At 41.4% G+C, this 18,933-nt stretch overlaps 1 protein-coding gene across 4 annotated transcripts in view; it reads left to right on the top strand.

Annotated features, from left to right (window-relative positions):
• LOC133595948 (intermembrane lipid transfer protein VPS13B-like) overlaps window positions 1-18,933 on the top strand; it is a 672,020-nt gene that overhangs the window by 519,639 nt on the left and 133,448 nt on the right. For all 4 annotated transcript variants that reach the window (XM_061948790.2, XM_061948782.2, XM_061948793.2 and 1 more), the window contains exons 44-46: window positions 3,185-3,405; window positions 7,494-7,625; window positions 17,624-17,785. In XM_061948790.2, coding sequence (XP_061804774.2) covers window positions 3,185-3,405; window positions 7,494-7,625; window positions 17,624-17,785 — 515 coding nt within the window. The remainder of the gene's footprint in view (window positions 1-3,184; window positions 3,406-7,493; window positions 7,626-17,623; window positions 17,786-18,933) is intronic.

Here is an 18,933-nt window from a genome sequence, read left to right as displayed (position 1 = left end):
ACTTAAGTAAAAGTATGTTGCATTAAAACTACTCTTAGAAGTACAATTTATCCCAAAAGTTACTCAAGTAGATGTAACGGAGTAAATGTAGCGCGTTACTACCCACCTCTGGTTGTAAGTAAAAAAAAAAGGTCAAAGACAAAGCTATTCGGTTTCTTGTGAGTATATACACTTCACTGCCGATGTGGGGGGGCGCCACCTAAAATCTTGCCTAGGGCGCCAGATTGGTTAGGGCCGGGCCTGGTAAGAGTCATTCAAATAACTATAACATATAGAACATGGTATACGTTTACCAAACAATCTGTCACTCCTAATCGCTAAATCCCATGAAATCTTATACGTCTAGTCTCTTACGTGAATGAGCTAAATAATATTTGATATTTTACGCTAATGTGTTAATAATTTCACACATAAGTCGCTCCTGAGTATAAGTCGCACCCCCGGCCAAACTATGAAAAAAACTGAGACTTATAGTCCGAAAAATACGGTACCCTAAATCTGTTGACATTACCAACAATAACCTCCAACTTTACACCGTGTGCGTGTTCGAACCTCTGTTTATACGTCTGTGTGGAGTGTGCATTTGTCCCCGTGTGTGTGTGTGTGGGTTTTCTCCTGGCACTCCAGTTTCCTCCCACATTTCAAAACATGCATGTTAGCTTCATCGGAGACAGTAAATTATCCATAGATATGAATGTAAGTGTGAATGATTGTTTATCTGTGCCCCGCAGGCTGCGATTGGCCATGCTAATTTGAGTTAACTTGTCTATGAGCTAGTCCATTGTAAATTAGCATTTAGCTAGCGACATTAGTGCTCAACCTTTCTCCTGCATAATTGTATTGCTTTTTTCAGTTTATTCCAAGTGATATTATTATTCTAACGCGATTCCCACATGTATGTGCACTTCATGTGTACAGTCGTGGTCAAAAGTTGACATACACTTGTAAAGAACATAATGTCATGGCTGTCTTGAGTTTCCAATAATTTCTACAACTCTTATTTTTTTGTGAAAGAGTGATTGGAGCACATACTTGTTGGTCACAAAAAACATTCATGAAGTTTGGTTCTTTTATGTATTTATTATGGGTCTACTGAAAATGTGACCAAATCTGCTGGGTCAAAAGTATACATACAGCAATGTTAATATTTGGTTACATGTCCCTTGGCAAGTTTTACTGCAATAAGGCACTTTTGGTAGCCATCCACAAGCTTCTGGTTGAATTTTTGACCACTCCTCTTGACAAAATTGGTGCAGTTCAGCTAAATTTGTTGGTTTTCTGACATTGACTTGTTTCTTCAGCATTGTCCACATGTTTACGCCAGGACTTTGGGAAGGCCATTCTAAAACCTTAATTCGAGCCTGATTTAGCCATGCCTTTAACACTTTTGACGTGTGTTTGGGGTCATTGTCCTGTTGGAACACCCAACTGCGCCCAAAACCGAACTTTCGGACTGATGATTTTAGGTTGTCCTGAAGAATTTGTAGGTAATCCTCCTTTTTCACTGTCCCATTTAAAGCACCAGTTGCATTGGCAGCAAAACAGGCCCAGAGCATAATACTACCACCACCACCATGCTTGACGGTAGGCCTGGTGTTCCTGGGATTAAAGATTTCTCATCTAAACATATTGCTGGGTATTGTGGCCAAACAGCTCAATTTTTGTTTCATCTGACATCACATGGACAAAGATAAGACCTGTGGTCAGAACGTATACAAACGTCAATAATTATATAATTTGAATATAATATAATTATACATATATGTGTGTGTGTATATATATGTGTGTGTGTGTGTGTGTGTGTGTGTGTGTGTGTGTGTGTGTGTGTGTGTGTGTGTGTGTGTGTGTGTGTGTGTGTGTGTGTGTGTGTGTATTAGAGATGCGCGGTTTGCGGGCACAACCGCGGAGTCCGCGGATTATCCGCGGATCGGGCGGATGAAATTAAAAAAAATTAGATTTTATCCGCGGGTCGGGTCGGGTCGGGTGGTTGAAATAAAGAACAATTTGATTTTAAATAGATTCAGGAGGGTGGCAGTTAAACCAATTCGGAAATATATATACATAGTTAAATGTTGTTACCCACATACGAAAAACGAGCAGGCACCTGCAGCATATGCCACAACAGAAGAAGAAAAAAAAAAGAGATGGACACTTTTACGGAGCGGAGAAGGGACGCCTCGCCGGGGTCTGGGACCGAGGCCCCTTACCCCGAGAGGGCCCCACCGGGAGCCGTAGCTGAGGCGATCCGCGAGAAGGGCCCGACGCACGTCCAGGGTCACCACCGCGCCCACCGCACCGACACCCCGCCTCGTTCGCCTTCGCCGCGGCCGGCGTCACGCGCAGCAGGTAAGCATCTTACCTGCCCGCCACCCCCGTGGCCGGGGGCTCGTAACAGGGGTCACTCCGCGCGCTCCGCCCGCGCAGCTTACCTGCCCGCCACCCCTGTTGCCGGGCGCGCGTAACAGGGGTCACTCCGCGCGCAGTGCGCTCACGAAAGGGGTGGGGCTCACCCTGGTTGATAAAGACAGCAGCTAGGACGGTGGCCATGGAAGTTGGAACCCGCTAAGGAGTGTGTAACAACCCACCTGCCGAATCAACTAGCCCTGAAAATGGATGGCGCTGGAGCGTCGGGCCCATACCCGGCCGTCGCCGGCAGCGAGACGCGCTTGGAGGTGCGCTCAGCGCGGCTCCCATATGATTGCGCACTGGTGTGCGTCTGGGTCGTGACAGCGTGGCACGCGAATGTCTGTGCTGCATTGGATCAGTCTCCTTTCTTTAACAGGCAAAAGCTTTATAACCTCACTAATGCCTTGCATCGTCTATATTAGATATATAACAATGGGCGGGTGCGGGCGGATGGCGGGCGGATGCGGTTCTGATCAAATGTTAGATCGGGTGGATTGCGGATGGTTGACGACTTTCTGATGCGGTTGCGGATGAAATAATTGCCTATCCGCGCATCTCTAGTGTGTATGTATGTATATGTGTGTGTGTCTGTGTGTGTATGAATATATATATGTATATACACACAAATCTCTGTTTCTCCTTTGTTTATGGGGAATAAGGGGGTTAATCATTCTTATTACCAAAATAAATTGATTGACTTCAGTTGCATGAATATACTTTGGGGAAAAAACTTCCTGCTCATACTTAAAATACTAATGATTTGTCTCTGTCTCTGCAGCTCCACCTCAAAAGCTCCGTCCTTTCCTGCCAGATAGGAAAATACCTCAGAAACAGGAGTTCATGGTCGTTGGTGGTGTGGAGCCACAGATCTTCCTGCGCCAGTGGACCAATGGACCACGACATTGTCAGGAGTTTAACTTTTCCACCCAGCTCGACTGCAAGCTGCTGGAGTATCGAAACCTAACACACATGCAGGTTCTGCAGCCCTGTATCATACAGGTATATTTAATACACACTCAGCCAGATACACTTACAGTACACAATACCAAAGCTGTAGCATACATTGTGCTTGTAGAAGTGCACCAAAAGTTGGTGTAAGCAGGGGATCTTGAATATTTTGACCTTTTTTTCTCACCTTAAATAAGGTAGTGCAATTCAGTGCATTATTCTTTTTTTCAATCCAGGTCTTACATTTGTTTTTTCAACAGAATACAATAAGGCCAGCTGCAAATAATTGCATTAATCAAGTGTTGAAATTGTCCCTCCAAAAGAAGAGGAATTACTGTCTAATAGTTAATGAAATGCATGGGAAAATACAGGGCGGGGTGCTAAATAACGTCATCAAACTTGGCCATGAAACCTGTGCATGAACTTGCAATGGACACTGTAGGAGAGCGGAATAAAGTTGATATGAAAAGCAAAGCATATTTGTTTTGGATTACAAATTGTTCTATTTTTATTTTTTTTATGTCACAAATAAGCCTGCTGCATTGTGGAGTAGTGGTTAGCATGAAGACTGTACAGTCAGGGATCTGGGTTTGAATCTCAGTTTGCATGTTCTCCTTGTGTGTGGACTTTCTCCCACATTCCAAAAATATGCATGTTATGTTTATTGGAGACTCTAAATCATTGGTTCTTAACCTGGGTTCGATCGAACCCTAGGGGTTCGGTGAGTCGGCATTAGGGGTTCGGCGGAGGTCGAAACACAACCGACTCATCGTTTAAATACAAACTTCTCCCTATCGGCGTATTACGGATACGGCAACAGCAGAAGTCACACTGATTTGCAGGTGTGTAATTTGTTGTGAGTTTATGCACTGTGTTGGTTTTGTTGTTTGGACAAGGTGATGTTCATGCACTGTTCATTTTGTGCACCAGTAAAAAAAAAAACATTGGTAACACTTTAGTGTGGGGAACATATTCATCATTAATTAGTTGCTTATTAACATGCAAATTAGTAACATATTGGCCCTTAACTAGTCGTTATTAAGTCACTTAATACCGTATTTTTCGGACTATAAGTCGCAGTTTTTTTCATAGTTTGGCCAGGGGTGCGACTTATACTCAGGAGCGACTTATGTGTGAAATTATTAACACATTACCGTAAAATATCAAATAATATTATTTAGCTCATTCACGTAAGAGACTAGACGTACAAGATTTCATGGGATTTAGCGATTAGGAGTGACAGATTGTTTGGTAAACGTATAGCATGTTCTATATGTTATAGTTGTTTGAATGACTCTTACCATAATATGTTACGTTAACATACCAGGCACCTTCTCAGTTGGTTATTTATGCGTAATATAATGTAAACTTATTCAGCCTGTTGTTCACTATTCTTTATTTATTTTAAATTGCCTTTCAAATGTCTATTCTTGGTGTTGGGTTTTATCAAATAAATTTCCCCCAAAAAATGCGACTTATATATGTTTTTTCTCCTTCTTTATTATGCATTTTCGGCAGGTGCGACTTATACTCCGGTGCGACTTATACTCCGAAAATACAGTAATGCCTTATTCGGCATGGCCTTATTATAACCCTAACCCTCTAACCCTGGCCCGAACCTAACACTAACCAAATAACTCTAAATTAAGTATTTGTTACTTAGAATATGTTCCCCATACTAAAGTGTTACCAAAAACATATAACTTTGTCTTGAATTTGAAAAAAACAAACATTTTATTTTTCACTAAAGAAGGGTTCGATGAATGCGCATATGAAACTGGTGGGGTTCGGTACCTCCAACAAGGTTAAGAACCACTGCTCTAAATTGTCCATATGTATGAATGTGATTGGTTGTTTTGTCTGTATGGTATACCCTGCCTCTCTCTTGAAATCAGCCGGGATAGGCTCTACCTTATCCACAACCTTAGTGAAGACTAAATTGCGTGTGTATTTTGCAATGGGGAAGGGGCCCACAGCAGCACCCACTGCTTGTAAAGAAGAGCATGCTTTCATATGAGTCTCCAAGAGTGCCCTATAACACCAGAAAAAGACCAGGTCCATATGTAACGGGGGACAGCTGGAGTGGCTTTCCTAGATGTACATTGGAAAACTTCACTCCCTGACAGCTTCAAATAGTGGGTTAACGGCTCAGGCTTTTAGCCTAGTGGCTGGCACAGCTTCCCATTGCCCCGCTCGGAGCGGTGGGAGTGAGGGAAGATCGGAAACACAACGCAGAGCCGCTGCGGCTACACATACAAGGTGTGATAAGAGGTGGAGTAACAATGCATTCCGGCACCTACTGTACAGAGTTGTAACAAATAGCTCCATTCACATACAGTTATTATAATGTATTTATGAGCTAACTAAGAGAGGAGAAACAGCAGTGACGTGCGGTGAGGTTGATGGCTGGTGAGGCACTGACTTCATCACAGTCAGATTTACAAACATATGAACCCTAAAGAGTATCTTATTCACCATTTGATTGGCAGCAGTTAACGGGTTATGTTTAAAAGCTCACATTCTTCCCTGCTTGGCACTCAGCATCAAGGGTTGGAATTGGGGGTTAAATCACCAAAAATGATTCCCGGGCGCGGCGCCGCTGCTGCCCACTGCTCCCCTCACCTCCCAGGGGGTGAACAAGGGGATGGGTCAAATGCAGAGGACAAATTTCATTACACCTAGTGTGTGTGTGACAATCATTGCTACTTTAACTTAACTTTAACTTTACACATACAAACTGTAGCACACAAAAAAGCACATTTAATAAAAAAAAGGTTATTATGGTCTTACCTTTACTTATAAATGAAGTCCACAACTAAAGCCCTCACGTAAACTTTCCACGTGCAAGATTGAATCTATTTAAAAAAGTGTAACCGAGGGTTTATAAATGTCGCCTATACTGTATGAAACTACAAAATAACAAACTCGGAGGCTCCAGTTTACACGAGGACCACTTGATTTACCTTCTTTCAAAAACTTCCGCCCCACTCCAGCATGTCGTCACTTCCGCTCTTAGCGCCTTCAAAATAAGAGCTCAAGGCATATACTGTATAACAGCGCATAACAGGAACTTAACATCACAAATAGGAAAGCCCATAAAAATAGGTTACAAAAGTTATTTAATAAGAAGCCAAAAAGTGCAAAAACAATAAAGTTCGTGTTGGAGGAGTTGTGAATTAGATACACCTGCAGTCTGCAGGTGTATCTAATGTTGTGGCCCTGCAGTCATTCACAACTCCTCCAACACGAACATTATTGTTTTTGCACTTTTTGGCTTCTTATGAAATAACTTTTTTAAATAGATTCAATCTTGCACTTGGAAAGTTTAAGTGTGGGCTTTAGTTGATATAACAATTCTACGGCGGGGGTGCAGGAGCCTCAGCCAGTGCGTCTTTTGCAGCCGTTTTATGATCGCTCAGCACAAGAAATACGTTACACACATACAGTTGTTGACAAAATACACTGTACATTATATACCTCAGCTAACTAAACTATGGAAATGTATAATATAATTCATATAGCAATACAGTCTCACTGCACAGCAGGCCAGCAGTTAGCCGAGTCATTGCGCAATCCATGTTGCGGCACTGAGTGACGTGCCTCAACTGGCTGCTGTTCACCGCACCGTCTCTTCTCAGTATTTGAACGGCAAATGTGAAAATTCAGCGATTTTGAATAAAAATAATCTAAAACTGGTGAAGTTAAATGGAAAATAACTTTATAGTATAATCACTGCATACATATAACAATTTAATTAATTTTTTTTCTTTTTACATTTTTTTTCTTTCCATGATGGCTGAGCCTCACCTGCCTCTAGTGACTGCACATCACTGAGAAACAGGTATCGCCTAATCTGTTTGTGGCAGTCCAAATGTATTTGTGCCAGCCCACCACTAATAAGCGAATGTTTTGGAAACACTAAAATATCATCAAACATAAGAGCACGACGAAAATACAGGTGGCTTCTCAGTTAGGTACAGCTAAAGTACAATATAAACAATGAATAACATGTTAAACATAAATACATCAATACCAATACAAAGAGCAGTGCAACGGTTAAAAACAGTGTAAGCTGTCCTTATGGATGGTTGTACATTATTTGAGAGGTGTAATGTAATGTTTATTGTGTTGTATTTCAGGGCCAGGCCACAGCCAACTGCTGCCCCCAAAGTACCGTGTGGGATGCGAACGTGTTTGTGGATCCTATATTTGCCACAATCAGTCAGTATGCCATCCACACGTTGGACACCGCTCTTCAAAGCTGGAAACAGGTAATGAAGACACCAACAACATCTAAACGTGCTTCATGGTTTGACATTGAAGCGATCTAACTCATAACTGAGGCACCGTCCGGAAGCTCAAGCAAACTGCTTTGTTTGTGTGGTTTGGTTTCATAGAAAATATTTAATAACAGAAAGTTGGATTACTTCATACTTGTTGAAAATGTTTCACCTTTAATGTAATAGTTCAGTTGTATATTTTTGGTGCAGAGTTCCCATATTCATGTCTCTGGTTGGTCCTTTGGGCAGGTACTCACACACACTTGCGCAAATTTGCACTATTTTGATGTCTGTTTGTCACGCATAACAAAAACACAAGTTGTGTTGTTGTTCACTTAGAAAACTATTAGGTTAAAGGTAAGACTTTCACAAAAACATTATGTTTCATGTAACCTGTCCGAAAGATAATAATTTAACAATACCGTAATTAAGTAGAACGCAAGTATGCTGTATTTGTTTAGATTTCGCAAGCCTTCGTTGATGCCTGTTATTTTACATCGGCTTTATCTCAAAACCAATTTCAGGACTTGACTGTTATGAGTTTGCAGGACAGATTTACAGTTCGCACAAACAAAATATTTGTTTATTGCATTTCACATATGAATGCATCAGTAGCAACATTAAAACCTCCTTCTCAAATTTTGCAAAACATGTGCAGGCCAACTACCGTATTTTCCAGACTATAAGGCGCGCTTAAAATATTTTTTTTTCTTCTCAAAACTCGACAGTGCGCCTTATAACCCGGTGCGCCTAATGAAAGGAATACGTTTGGTTGCACTCACCCACCTCAAAGCTATTTTATTTGGTACATGGTGTAATGATAAGTGTGACCAGTTGATGGCTGTCAAACATAAGAGATAAATGTAGCCTGCACTATGATGGGTCTCAAGTAAACAACACCAACATTTTAAATCCATCCATCCGTCCATTTTCTACCGCTTGTCCCTTTCGGAGTCGCGGGGGTGCTGGAGCCTATGTGCTATTGATATATAAATATAGAACATTACACACGGCGCTCAAAAATCTATCAAAATGTTTTAGTACGACTTTGGTAAGCTATGAAGCCGCACCGCTTGAAGGATTGTCGGCGCATTAAACATACGAGTATTATTATGGTGTGTGTTAAGGTAAGACATATTATCTGGCGTTTTGTTTCGCAATATTATGCAAAAGCAACTTTTCTTACCTTCTGGTACCTGCTGATCTGTATTTGGGATCTGCGTAAATCCTGAAAAAAATGTGCGTGTCAGCGCCAACGGCGTAGTCGATAAGCTTCTTCTTTTTCTTTATCTTCTTGTTATGGGACATTCATCCTCTGCTGTTGCCATTTCTAAGATAAAGTAGTGTAAAGTTATTACTTATATCTGTCAGTAAACTCGCCATGAAAGCGCTAAAACATACCGGTGTAGTGAGTTTACATTATTCACCCAAGGAAATGTATTAGAGTTCCGGTCGGACGGTTTTTCACGGGACACATTTCCGGTGTGGTTGTTTCCGGATGAGGAGATGCTGCTCCGTTATTGATTTAAGTAAAGTCTGAATGTCATTAAAACAGTTAGCTCCATCTTTTGACACTTCTTCCACTCCCGTCCTTGCACGCTACACCGCTACAACAAAGATGACGGGGAGAAGACGCTGCCGAAGGTGAGTCACATAAATAAGACCGCCCACAAAACGGCGCATCCAAAAGCGACTGTCAGAAAGCGGCTTGAAGATGATCTGTAAAACATAATCTATGCAACATTTTGACCAAAGAACCACGATTACACGTTATGTAGACCACAAGGAAGTGTTTTCAATTTAGAATTTTTTTTTAATAATATGACTCCTTTAATGCGCCCTATGTGCCTAACATATGAAAAAAGATAAAAAATAGACCCTTCATCGGCAGTGTGGCTTATGGTCCGGAAAATACGGTAAATCTGTAAATGCTGTCCCAAGAAAATGAGACAGAACATACACAAAGACAGTCTCTTGTCCCATATGGGGTATCATCTAAACCAGGGGTGCTCACACTTTTTCTGCAGGTGAGCTACTTTTCAATTGATCAAGTCGTGGGGATCTACCTCATTCATATATATAATTTATATTTACTTATTTATGAAATATGTTTTTGTTAACAAGTTAAAGGTGTTTAATGATAATGCAAGCATGTTTAACACATATAGTTAATATTGTTAAAACATGAAAGGTGTTTAATGATAATACAAGTATGTTTAATACATATAGTTAATATTGTTAACAAGTAAAAGGTGTTTAAAGATAATGAAAGCATGTTTAACTCATATAGTTAATATTGTTAAAAAATTAAAGGTGTTTAATGATAATACAAGCATGTTTAATACATATAGTTGATATTGTTAACAAGTTAAAGGTGTTTAATGATAATACAAGCATGTTTAACACATAGTTAATATTGTTAAAAAATTAAAGGTGTTTAATGATAATACAAGAATGTTTAATACATATAGTTAATATTGTTAACAAGTTAAAGGTGTTTAAAGATAATACAAGCATGTTTAACACATATAGTTAATATTGTTAATAAGTTAAAGGTGTTTAAAGATAATACAAGCATGTTTAACACATATCGTTAATATTGTTAATAAGTTAAAGGTGTTTAAAGATAATACAAGCATGTTTAACACATATAGTTAATATTGTTAACAAGTAAAAGGTGTTTAATGATAATACAAGCATGTTTAACACATATAGATTCCTTTCTTTCATGAAGACAAGAATATAAGTTGGTGTATTACCTGATTCTGATGACTTGCATTGATTATGCAGTGGTGCTAAGGTCCGCATTTTCGAATGGAGGAGAAAAAAAGTCCTCCTTTCTGTCCAATACCACATGAAAGTGGTTGCTTTTTGGCATCTTATTTGTCCAGCTTCCGTACTCCTTTGTATACACTTTACAAGAAATACATTGTCGGCAAACTCCGTAGCTTGCTAGCTTGTGCACGCCAGCTTTCTGAGACTCCTATTTTGTTAGCGCAACTGTGCAGTCGGTCTTTGGAGTTTTGACGACAGGTACGGTGCCAGAGTCTGTTGAAATAAAGTGTTTCTCGCCTTCCAGTCGGTAATTTTAATGAGCTGGCAGCAGCCAGCGTCATCTCAGAAGACCCTCGGGTGCCGTGAATGTCAATCAAGTGACGAAAGTGACGTCATAGTGAAGATTTATGATCGCTCATTTTTAGGACTATTTTTTTAATGCCTGGCTGGTGATCGACTGACACACCCTCCGAGATCGACTGGTAGCTCGCGATCGACGTACTGAGCACCCCTGATCTAAACAAACTCATAACAAAACATTATCACAAGAACAGTTTTGGCTTCATGCCTCTACATCTTATTTTTAATTTTTAATTTTTGTTGAGTTGGCCGCAGTGTGTATGTTGTAGGACTTTAACACTCTGGTCATGCCTCCTTTTTAAACTCTCACCACTGCCTCTGGTAGCCAGGATCATGTTGGAATTGAGGCTCAAGAAAATATGGTAAAATTGATGACACCTGCCAAGACATTTTTTGGCCCAGGTCCTCCACCCACTTGTCTACCACACATGTTAACACACTTGGGGCATTCTGGCTTTGCATGGCTCTGCTCAGCTGTGCTGCCTCATTATACTTGGCCCCTAGAGATATGAACTATGCTCATGGTTTTACTTTGAGAAATAATAGCTGATGTTTCTTTTTTTTTTTTATACAGAAACAGCTGTGATCAAATCAAACACATATACAGGAATATATTTTAAATTAATGGTTTGGCGGTCGGATTTTGTTTTTAGACCGTCATCAATGTTTTAATCAGCCCTGTTGGATGATGGATCATTCTTGACCATTTGCTTTATTTTAGCACCGCTGCAGGCTAATGATTGTCCCAATTGCTGTTAGTTAATTTAGCCATAAATAACACGCTGTAATGAAAGCTCCAAGTGCAGTTCTGAAGTAGTGTTTTGGACATGTTTATATTCGTGATGGGCTTTACCCAACTTGCCAAGCATGACTACTAGGTCATTTTGTCTCCCCCAGGGATTTTCTGATATTCCCCGGGGATTAGTTGATGGAGTTATTGAGTTTCTGTATTGTTTTGATTGGACTAAACAGCAGCAACCTTGGAACCTCTACATAACTACCTCAACCACTTTAAGGGGGAAACACGCGGTAATTATGAGGTAAATGCGCTGCATGTGGATCTGGTAGTTTTGAAGACAGGGGGTAACGAGAGGCCAATCACAAAACATGGCTATTGTGGGAAACTGGGCTTCATTTTAGAAGGCCTAAACATTAAGGGTCTGGTCTAATAAAGGTTTGTGTGTATTAAAACACATGCAAACTTGATAGCACATGCAAAGCCGACCTACTAAAATTGTGCACAAAGTATTGTGTCTCTTAAGTGAGCAGAATAGAGAAAATGCAAATATAAGTATAGAGCGCACACAGTGTGATTTATCAAGACTAAAACTACTGCAGGAGCTGTTATGTGTCTTTATTTAGTAGGTCTAGAACAGGGGTCGGCAACCTTTACCAGTCAAAGAGCCATTTTGACCAGTTTCGCAAATTATAGAAAACAATGGGAGCCGCAAATTTTTTTTGAAATTTTAAATGAAATAACACTGCATACAAAGTTTTTTTTTTTGCTTTGTGCTATGTATAAACCAGGGGTCTCAGACACGCTGCCACCACCTTTATATGAAATTTGAAAGCTGGTGCGGCACGCGGGTTTTAAATGAATGGCGCTTGCCAGCGTCATGCGTGCCGTGATGGTACAGCATATAGCACCCACTACAACCAGCGTGCCTGATCAGCCACACGTTGTATGGCGTTTCCGCTTGCTCACGTAGGTGACAGCAAGGCATTCTTATACCGATTCAACAACCACACAGGTTACACTGACGGTGGCGGTATAAAAAAAACTATAACACTCTTACTAATAATGCGCCACACTGTGAACCCACACCAAACAAGAATGACAAACACATTTCGGGAGAACATCTGCACAGTAACACAACATAAACACAACAGGACAAATACCCAGAATCCCATGCAGCCCGGGGGGGTTGATGTGTGAGGGAGCATGGTTGGGGTGGGGGCGGGGTTTGGTGGTAGCAGGGGTGTATAATGTAGCCCGGAAGAGTCAGGGCTGCATGGGATTCTGGGTGTTTGTTCTGTTGTGTTTATGTTGTGTTAAGGTGCAGATGTTCTCCCGAAATGTGTTTGTCATTCCTGTTTGGTTTTGGTTCAAAGTGTGGCGCATTATTAGTAAGAGTGTTAAAGTTGTTTTATATGGTCACCGTCAGTGTAACCTGTGTGGCTGTTGACAAAGTATGCCTTGCTGTCACGTACGTGTGCAAGCAGAAGATGTATATTGTATAAAAAGTGTTGGGCTGGCACGCTGTTAATACAGATTGTAGAGGGCGCCAAATGTTGTACCATCATGGCACGCCCTTATTATAGCTGTAAGGGTGAAAATCGGTGAATATTAATCCCGGGAGTTTTCTGCGAGAGGCACTGAAATCCGGAAGTCTCACGGGAAAATTGGGGGGTTCAGCAAGTAAGCTGCTGAGCCGCATCAGAGTCATCAAAGAGCCGCATGCGGCTCCGGAGCCGCGGGTTGCCGACCCCTGGTCTAGAAAGAAATGGGAAAGGAGGCGATTGCACTACAGCTCTTTCCTATGTATGCTTGTCAACACACATGGACTGTCAAAATGTAAAATATCAGACAAATTGTCAATTCAGCAATATTATTTTTAATGTTATAACAGCTGGAAGACTTAAGGAGCTGATTTAAACAAATTCACATGATGCGTTTTGATGTCTTCTGGCGTTTTTTGTAACGTTGTTCCGATTTTTCATATTATATGGGAAAAACTCCTTGCAATATGCATTTTTTTGCGCCTGGAACATTCCAACGAACGCTTGGTTTCAATTGTAGATGCATTGCAGAACTGACTCTAAAATGCACAGAATTTTTTTTTTACATAATAATATGCTACATGTTTATAAACATAGTAAAATGCCACAGGTAGGAGCGAGGTAACATGATTGTGCAGTAAATGAGTGTCTCCATGGTGAGAGCCACATCCATCCATCCATCCATTTTCTACCGCTTATTCCCTTCGGGGTCGCGGGGGGCGCTGGAGCCTATCTCAGCTACAATCGGGCGGAAGGCGGGGTACACCCTGGACAAGTCGCCACCTCATCGCAGGGCCAACACAGATAGACAGACAACATTCACACTCACATCCACACACTAGGGCCAATTTAGTGTTGCCAATCAACCTATCCCCAGGTGCATGTCTTTGGAGGTGGGAGGAAGCCGGAGTACCCGGAGGGAACCCACGCAGTCACGGGGAGGACATGCAAACTCCACACAGAAAGACCCCGAGCCCGGGATTGAACCCAAGACTACTCAGGACCTTCGTATTGTGAGGCAGACGCACTAACCCCTCTTCCACCGTGCTGCCCGAGAGCCACATCATACATGCAAAAACCTCGTTTAAGTAAGGCATATTGCACCAATTATCAATTGTAAATGCAGTCTTAGGAGAACACACGCAAAATGTACATAGTACACACAATTCTATATTTTGCACATGTTTTGCGTGTGGTATTTGACCCTTAGTAGATCAGGCCCTGTACGTATTTTGATTTAAAAGCCTGGACAAACACATGCACGTTGTCTCTACATCATACAACGTGACCCTTATTGAGAACCTAATCAGAAGCAGTTGGAAATGTTAACAGGCTTAGTCCTACCACAACAGCAGGATGTATCCTTACGTGTTTAATCATTTTAGTAATTTTCATGGTTCCTAGTGTCAAGGCTGGCAGGCAGGCCTGTTGTGATGTGGCCGAAAGGGTCACCACTGAGCCATAGAGAGGATTCCTCGACTACCACACAAGTTAAAGCTAACAAGCATGTGTGGTCATACCACACCACCGTGACCAGAACAGCTGTAGCACCTCTAAATGCAAGGCAATAAAAATACATACTTCTGTCCTCAATACGTCCTCAATCAAACCTTTGTCCTCTTTTAAGGCAGGTCGAAATACTCGTTAGGTAAAGATTAGCTTATGCTAAATAAAGTTCAGCACATTTTTTTTTTTGTTACAAATGTTTTTAGCTCGTATTTCTTGGTTCAAATCCTTGAACTTCATTTGGCCCATATGGCCCCAACCTCAAACCCCCTACATTTAAACCTCTATGCCTCAATTTTCAATTCTCCATCTTTGCTGCCTTTCAGCCCCTAAACCCCAGGGAAGTGGCTTTGGTGGAAAGCCACACAAAAGCCCAGTAGTGCTGGCACTGGATTTGTTCTCACAAAATATTCACATACTGTCGTAAATGTTGGTCAGAAAACTGTCTTTTTTGGTCTATTGCATACATGAGTACTTCTTAAACTACACACTAACACAACTGACTTTCTTTTGTCCATGGAAACAAAGCACGGGCAAAAAAGAAATAGGGGTATCATTATTTACAATTTGTATTCCAGACATTTTATGGGCGGTTATATATGCACCTATTGTATATACTGTGGATACTAGAGAAATCGTATCTGAGTGGATTAGTGAAATGGATACTTGGATTCCTGAGGCAGAAGTTGTCATTTCCCTTTAACAAGTAAGGTGTTTTCTGTTCAAATGTCTTTGTCCTAATATTTAGACACTTAAGTAAAAAGGGACTGATGCAAGAACCGGAGGAAGCGTGTGTGTTTGTGATGTGCCTATCATGTTGCCTGGTGAATTGGAGCAGAAAGACGATACCATCAAACGGGCTTAGCAATGGCATCTTACAATGCCAGCAGGAAGTTTGTAAATCGCAGTGTCAGATTTGTTAGGGAGCATAGATACTGTTCCACTGTAAAACTGGGAAGTGGATTTGAAACCACTGCAGCTGTCCCATTTCTATTTTCAGTACCTCACCTCGCTTTCTACCTTTCTTCTGCCTATCAGTCTTCATCCATCGTCAAGCGCTGTTCTAATGCTTTAAAAACTTTCCCATCCGTTTTCAACAACCTCAGGACACTAAACGTGCTTGGCAGTCAACCTACGAGCTTTTACTGCCAGGGTCTTATAACCGTCAACCCCTGTGCCATTTAAACATATACAGCAGGTTTAGGTCTGTCTTTTTGGAGCAGTTGGGTAGCAGTGAGGAAGCTATTCGAACTACAGATGTACTTTATGTATCTTTGAGCAGGGGTGTGCAAGAAAGTCAGATGTCCCATCAGGGCCCAAGACACTTTAAAATAAATTGTGCATATTATTTTACCCATGAGCTCTGTTTGCTCTCATCAAATTGATGTATGTATGTCAGAATTCCAGTATGATTTCCCCATTGTTTCAGAGAAAATGCTCCAAACTAAGAATAGGTAATATTTTGATGCTTCTCTACAAGAAGCCCACTTTGTGTAGCCTTTTTTGCTTAGCATGATGTATAGTTTGAACAGGTGCCAATAATAACCAGGCACCGTAATTTACAGAGAATAGACCGCATCTAAATACTGTGTAAGCCACACTCCATTTAATTTTTGGATATATTTATTTTGTACATATATTGGCCGCAAAAGTTTATAAAAGTTAAAGTCCCAACGATATGAATGCTAACTTGTGAATGCTAGCTCCCCCTCCCCCCCCGTTTTACTTTTGTCTTTTTGAACAAAAGACAGCTACCATGACCACCCCCGAACTGTGAACCATCACTGTAGACACTTTTCACCTTTGATCACTAAAGACACTTTAACTGCTGCTGTGACCCAAGGTCACCTTCATATTTATACTGTTGACTGTCAATCAGAATGTGCAATAATGTTATGTTATTTACTGTGCCTTGTATATACATTTTAATTTTTTTAAATTTTTTTATTTTTATCTAAGTACCGTGTGACTTGTAGGAGGGTGGACTAGCAAAGTAAGATTTTCATTGTACGGCAAACTGTCTGTTTAACTGGGCATATGACAATAAACAATCTTGAATCTTGATAGTCACACACACACTTGGTGTGGTGAAATTATCCTCTGCATTTGACCCATCCCCATGTTCACCCCTTGGGAGGTGAGGCGAGCAGTGAGCGGCAGCGGTGGCCGCGCTCGGGAATCATTTTGGTGATTCAACCCCCAATTCCAACCCTTGATGCTGAGTGCCAAGCAGGGAGGTAATGGGTCCCATTTTTATAGTCTTTGGTATGACTCTTGTAACCTTTGGTAAGGCCTTGTTTTCGCATTCACGTTTATTTTGAGGCAGGTAGACTCTGGGCTCATGCCGTCGTCTTTGGTGCGCTGTGGTCCTGCCTTTCAGGGTCCATTAGTGGTGGTGCATTTTTGCTTCCTTTTTGGATGGCTTTTGGGGTTGCGTCGTGTGCATTTCGTTGTTTTTCCCCCATGCTGAGGGTGAGTCCGTAACGCGCTAAATGGCTGACTGAATAATTGTGTGAGTGCGTTTGAAACAATTGCACTGACCCGTTTGACAATTTCTTTGGTCTGATGTGACGACGCAAAAGTTATTGGTGGAATCTGAAGCCTCAAAGATTCAAAGCGTGGGATAAAAGTAGCAGCTTATTGTCTGGAAATTGTGGTAATTGTTACCTACCAACTACTAAACTTACTGTACAGGAAAATGTCCAGATGTGAGAAAGTTTGGTGTTTCTGAAAGGGTCATGCCAAAATGTACTGTATTTTCAACCCTCAAGTTCAGTTCAGGCGGCTACAGCCTGGTTTGCTGTCAGGCAGTGATTTGTTTCACCCCCCCACTGAGGTTGTGTTGCTCCCACAGATGATATCACCTCAATCTCCTACTGGCTCACATCTGACCTGGCAAGATCTGCCGTTTTTAGATCAAGAGCACATACGTGCCACGAGATTGTTGTACATTTTCTCACACGCAGTTCACAATAACATAAATCACACACCTTTTGCGATGAGCGTTTTCTCTTCTGTCACCTCCTTAAGTAATCCTCGTGACCATAGCTCCTACTGTTTATTCACAGAATGGAAACCCAGAGGCCGAGGAACTGGTTTACAGCCACTATGTCATCTGTAATGATACCCATGAGACGCTGCGCTTCGGCCAGGTGGATACAGATGAGAACGTGCTCCTGGCCAGCCTCCACAGCCACCAGTACAGCTGGAGATCTCACAAATCTCCCCAGGTAACACACACAAACACACACACACACACACATTTTGCGCTAGGGCTGGGAAGTACCTGACAGCCCAAAGCTTTGTGGCTTTGTGCAGTTTATTTTAATGCACATACTGTAAAGTGGGTAAAAAGATCAACCAATAGAATTTAGATCACTGTCGAGCACACAATTGATATCAGGATTGACAGTAAATTAGGGTTGTCAAGAACCATACCTTGGTATCAAGTCAATACCGACATGCAACAAATGGTTGGGGGCGTGGCTAAGAGGGGAGGAGTATATTTACAGCTAGAATTCACCAAGTCAAGTATTTCATATATATATATATATATATATATATATATATATATAAGAAATACTTGAATTTCAGTGTTCATTTATTTACACATATACTTGTTGAGTTAAGGGTTGAATTGTCCATCCTTGTTCTATTCTCTGTCACTATTTTTCTAACCATGCTGAACACCCTCTCTGATGATGCATTGCTGTGTGGCACGCACAAAAGTGCTTTCATCAAATGCACTAGATGGCAGTATTGTCCTGTTTAAGAGTGTCACAACATTGCTGTTTACGGCAGACGAACTGCTTTACGGTAGACGAAAACGTGACTGCTGTTGTTGTGTGTTGTTACCGCGCTGGGAGGACGTTAATGAAACTGCTTAACAATAAACCCACATAAGAAACCAGCAACTCGCCCTCCATCATTCTACAGTTATAACGTGATTGGGCAGGCACGCCGTTTATATTGGGGGAAAGCGGACCTGAGTCCGCCTGAATTTCGGGAGATTTTCGGGAGATAATTTGTCCCGGGAGGTTTTCGGGAGAGGCGCTGAATTTCGGGAGTCTCCCGGAAAATCCGGGAGTGTTGGCAAGTATGTTTTAAAGGATGTTTGGTAATGTAATATGTGATATTTATATCTATTATAGAGGGGAAACACATTTTCTGGCAGGCTGAAATCATGTGTATATTTCCTTAAACCATGGGTCTGCAACCCGCGGCTTTGGAGCCGCATGCTTCCTTGTTGTGGCTCCCTGAGATCTTTTTAAACCTGTTAGTGAGAAAAGTTTGCATTTTTAAAAAGAGTTGTATAATTTCCGACTGTCTGTGAGGCCGTGAATGCACACAGGCTGAGTTCCAAGGCGCAAGGAAGCCA

This window comes from Nerophis lumbriciformis, linkage group LG04 (genome assembly GCF_033978685.3).
Source record: "Nerophis lumbriciformis linkage group LG04, RoL_Nlum_v2.1, whole genome shotgun sequence".
Classification (NCBI taxonomy): Eukaryota; Metazoa; Chordata; class Actinopteri; order Syngnathiformes; family Syngnathidae; genus Nerophis; species Nerophis lumbriciformis.
This window is presented reverse-complemented; position numbering and strand designations above follow the sequence as displayed.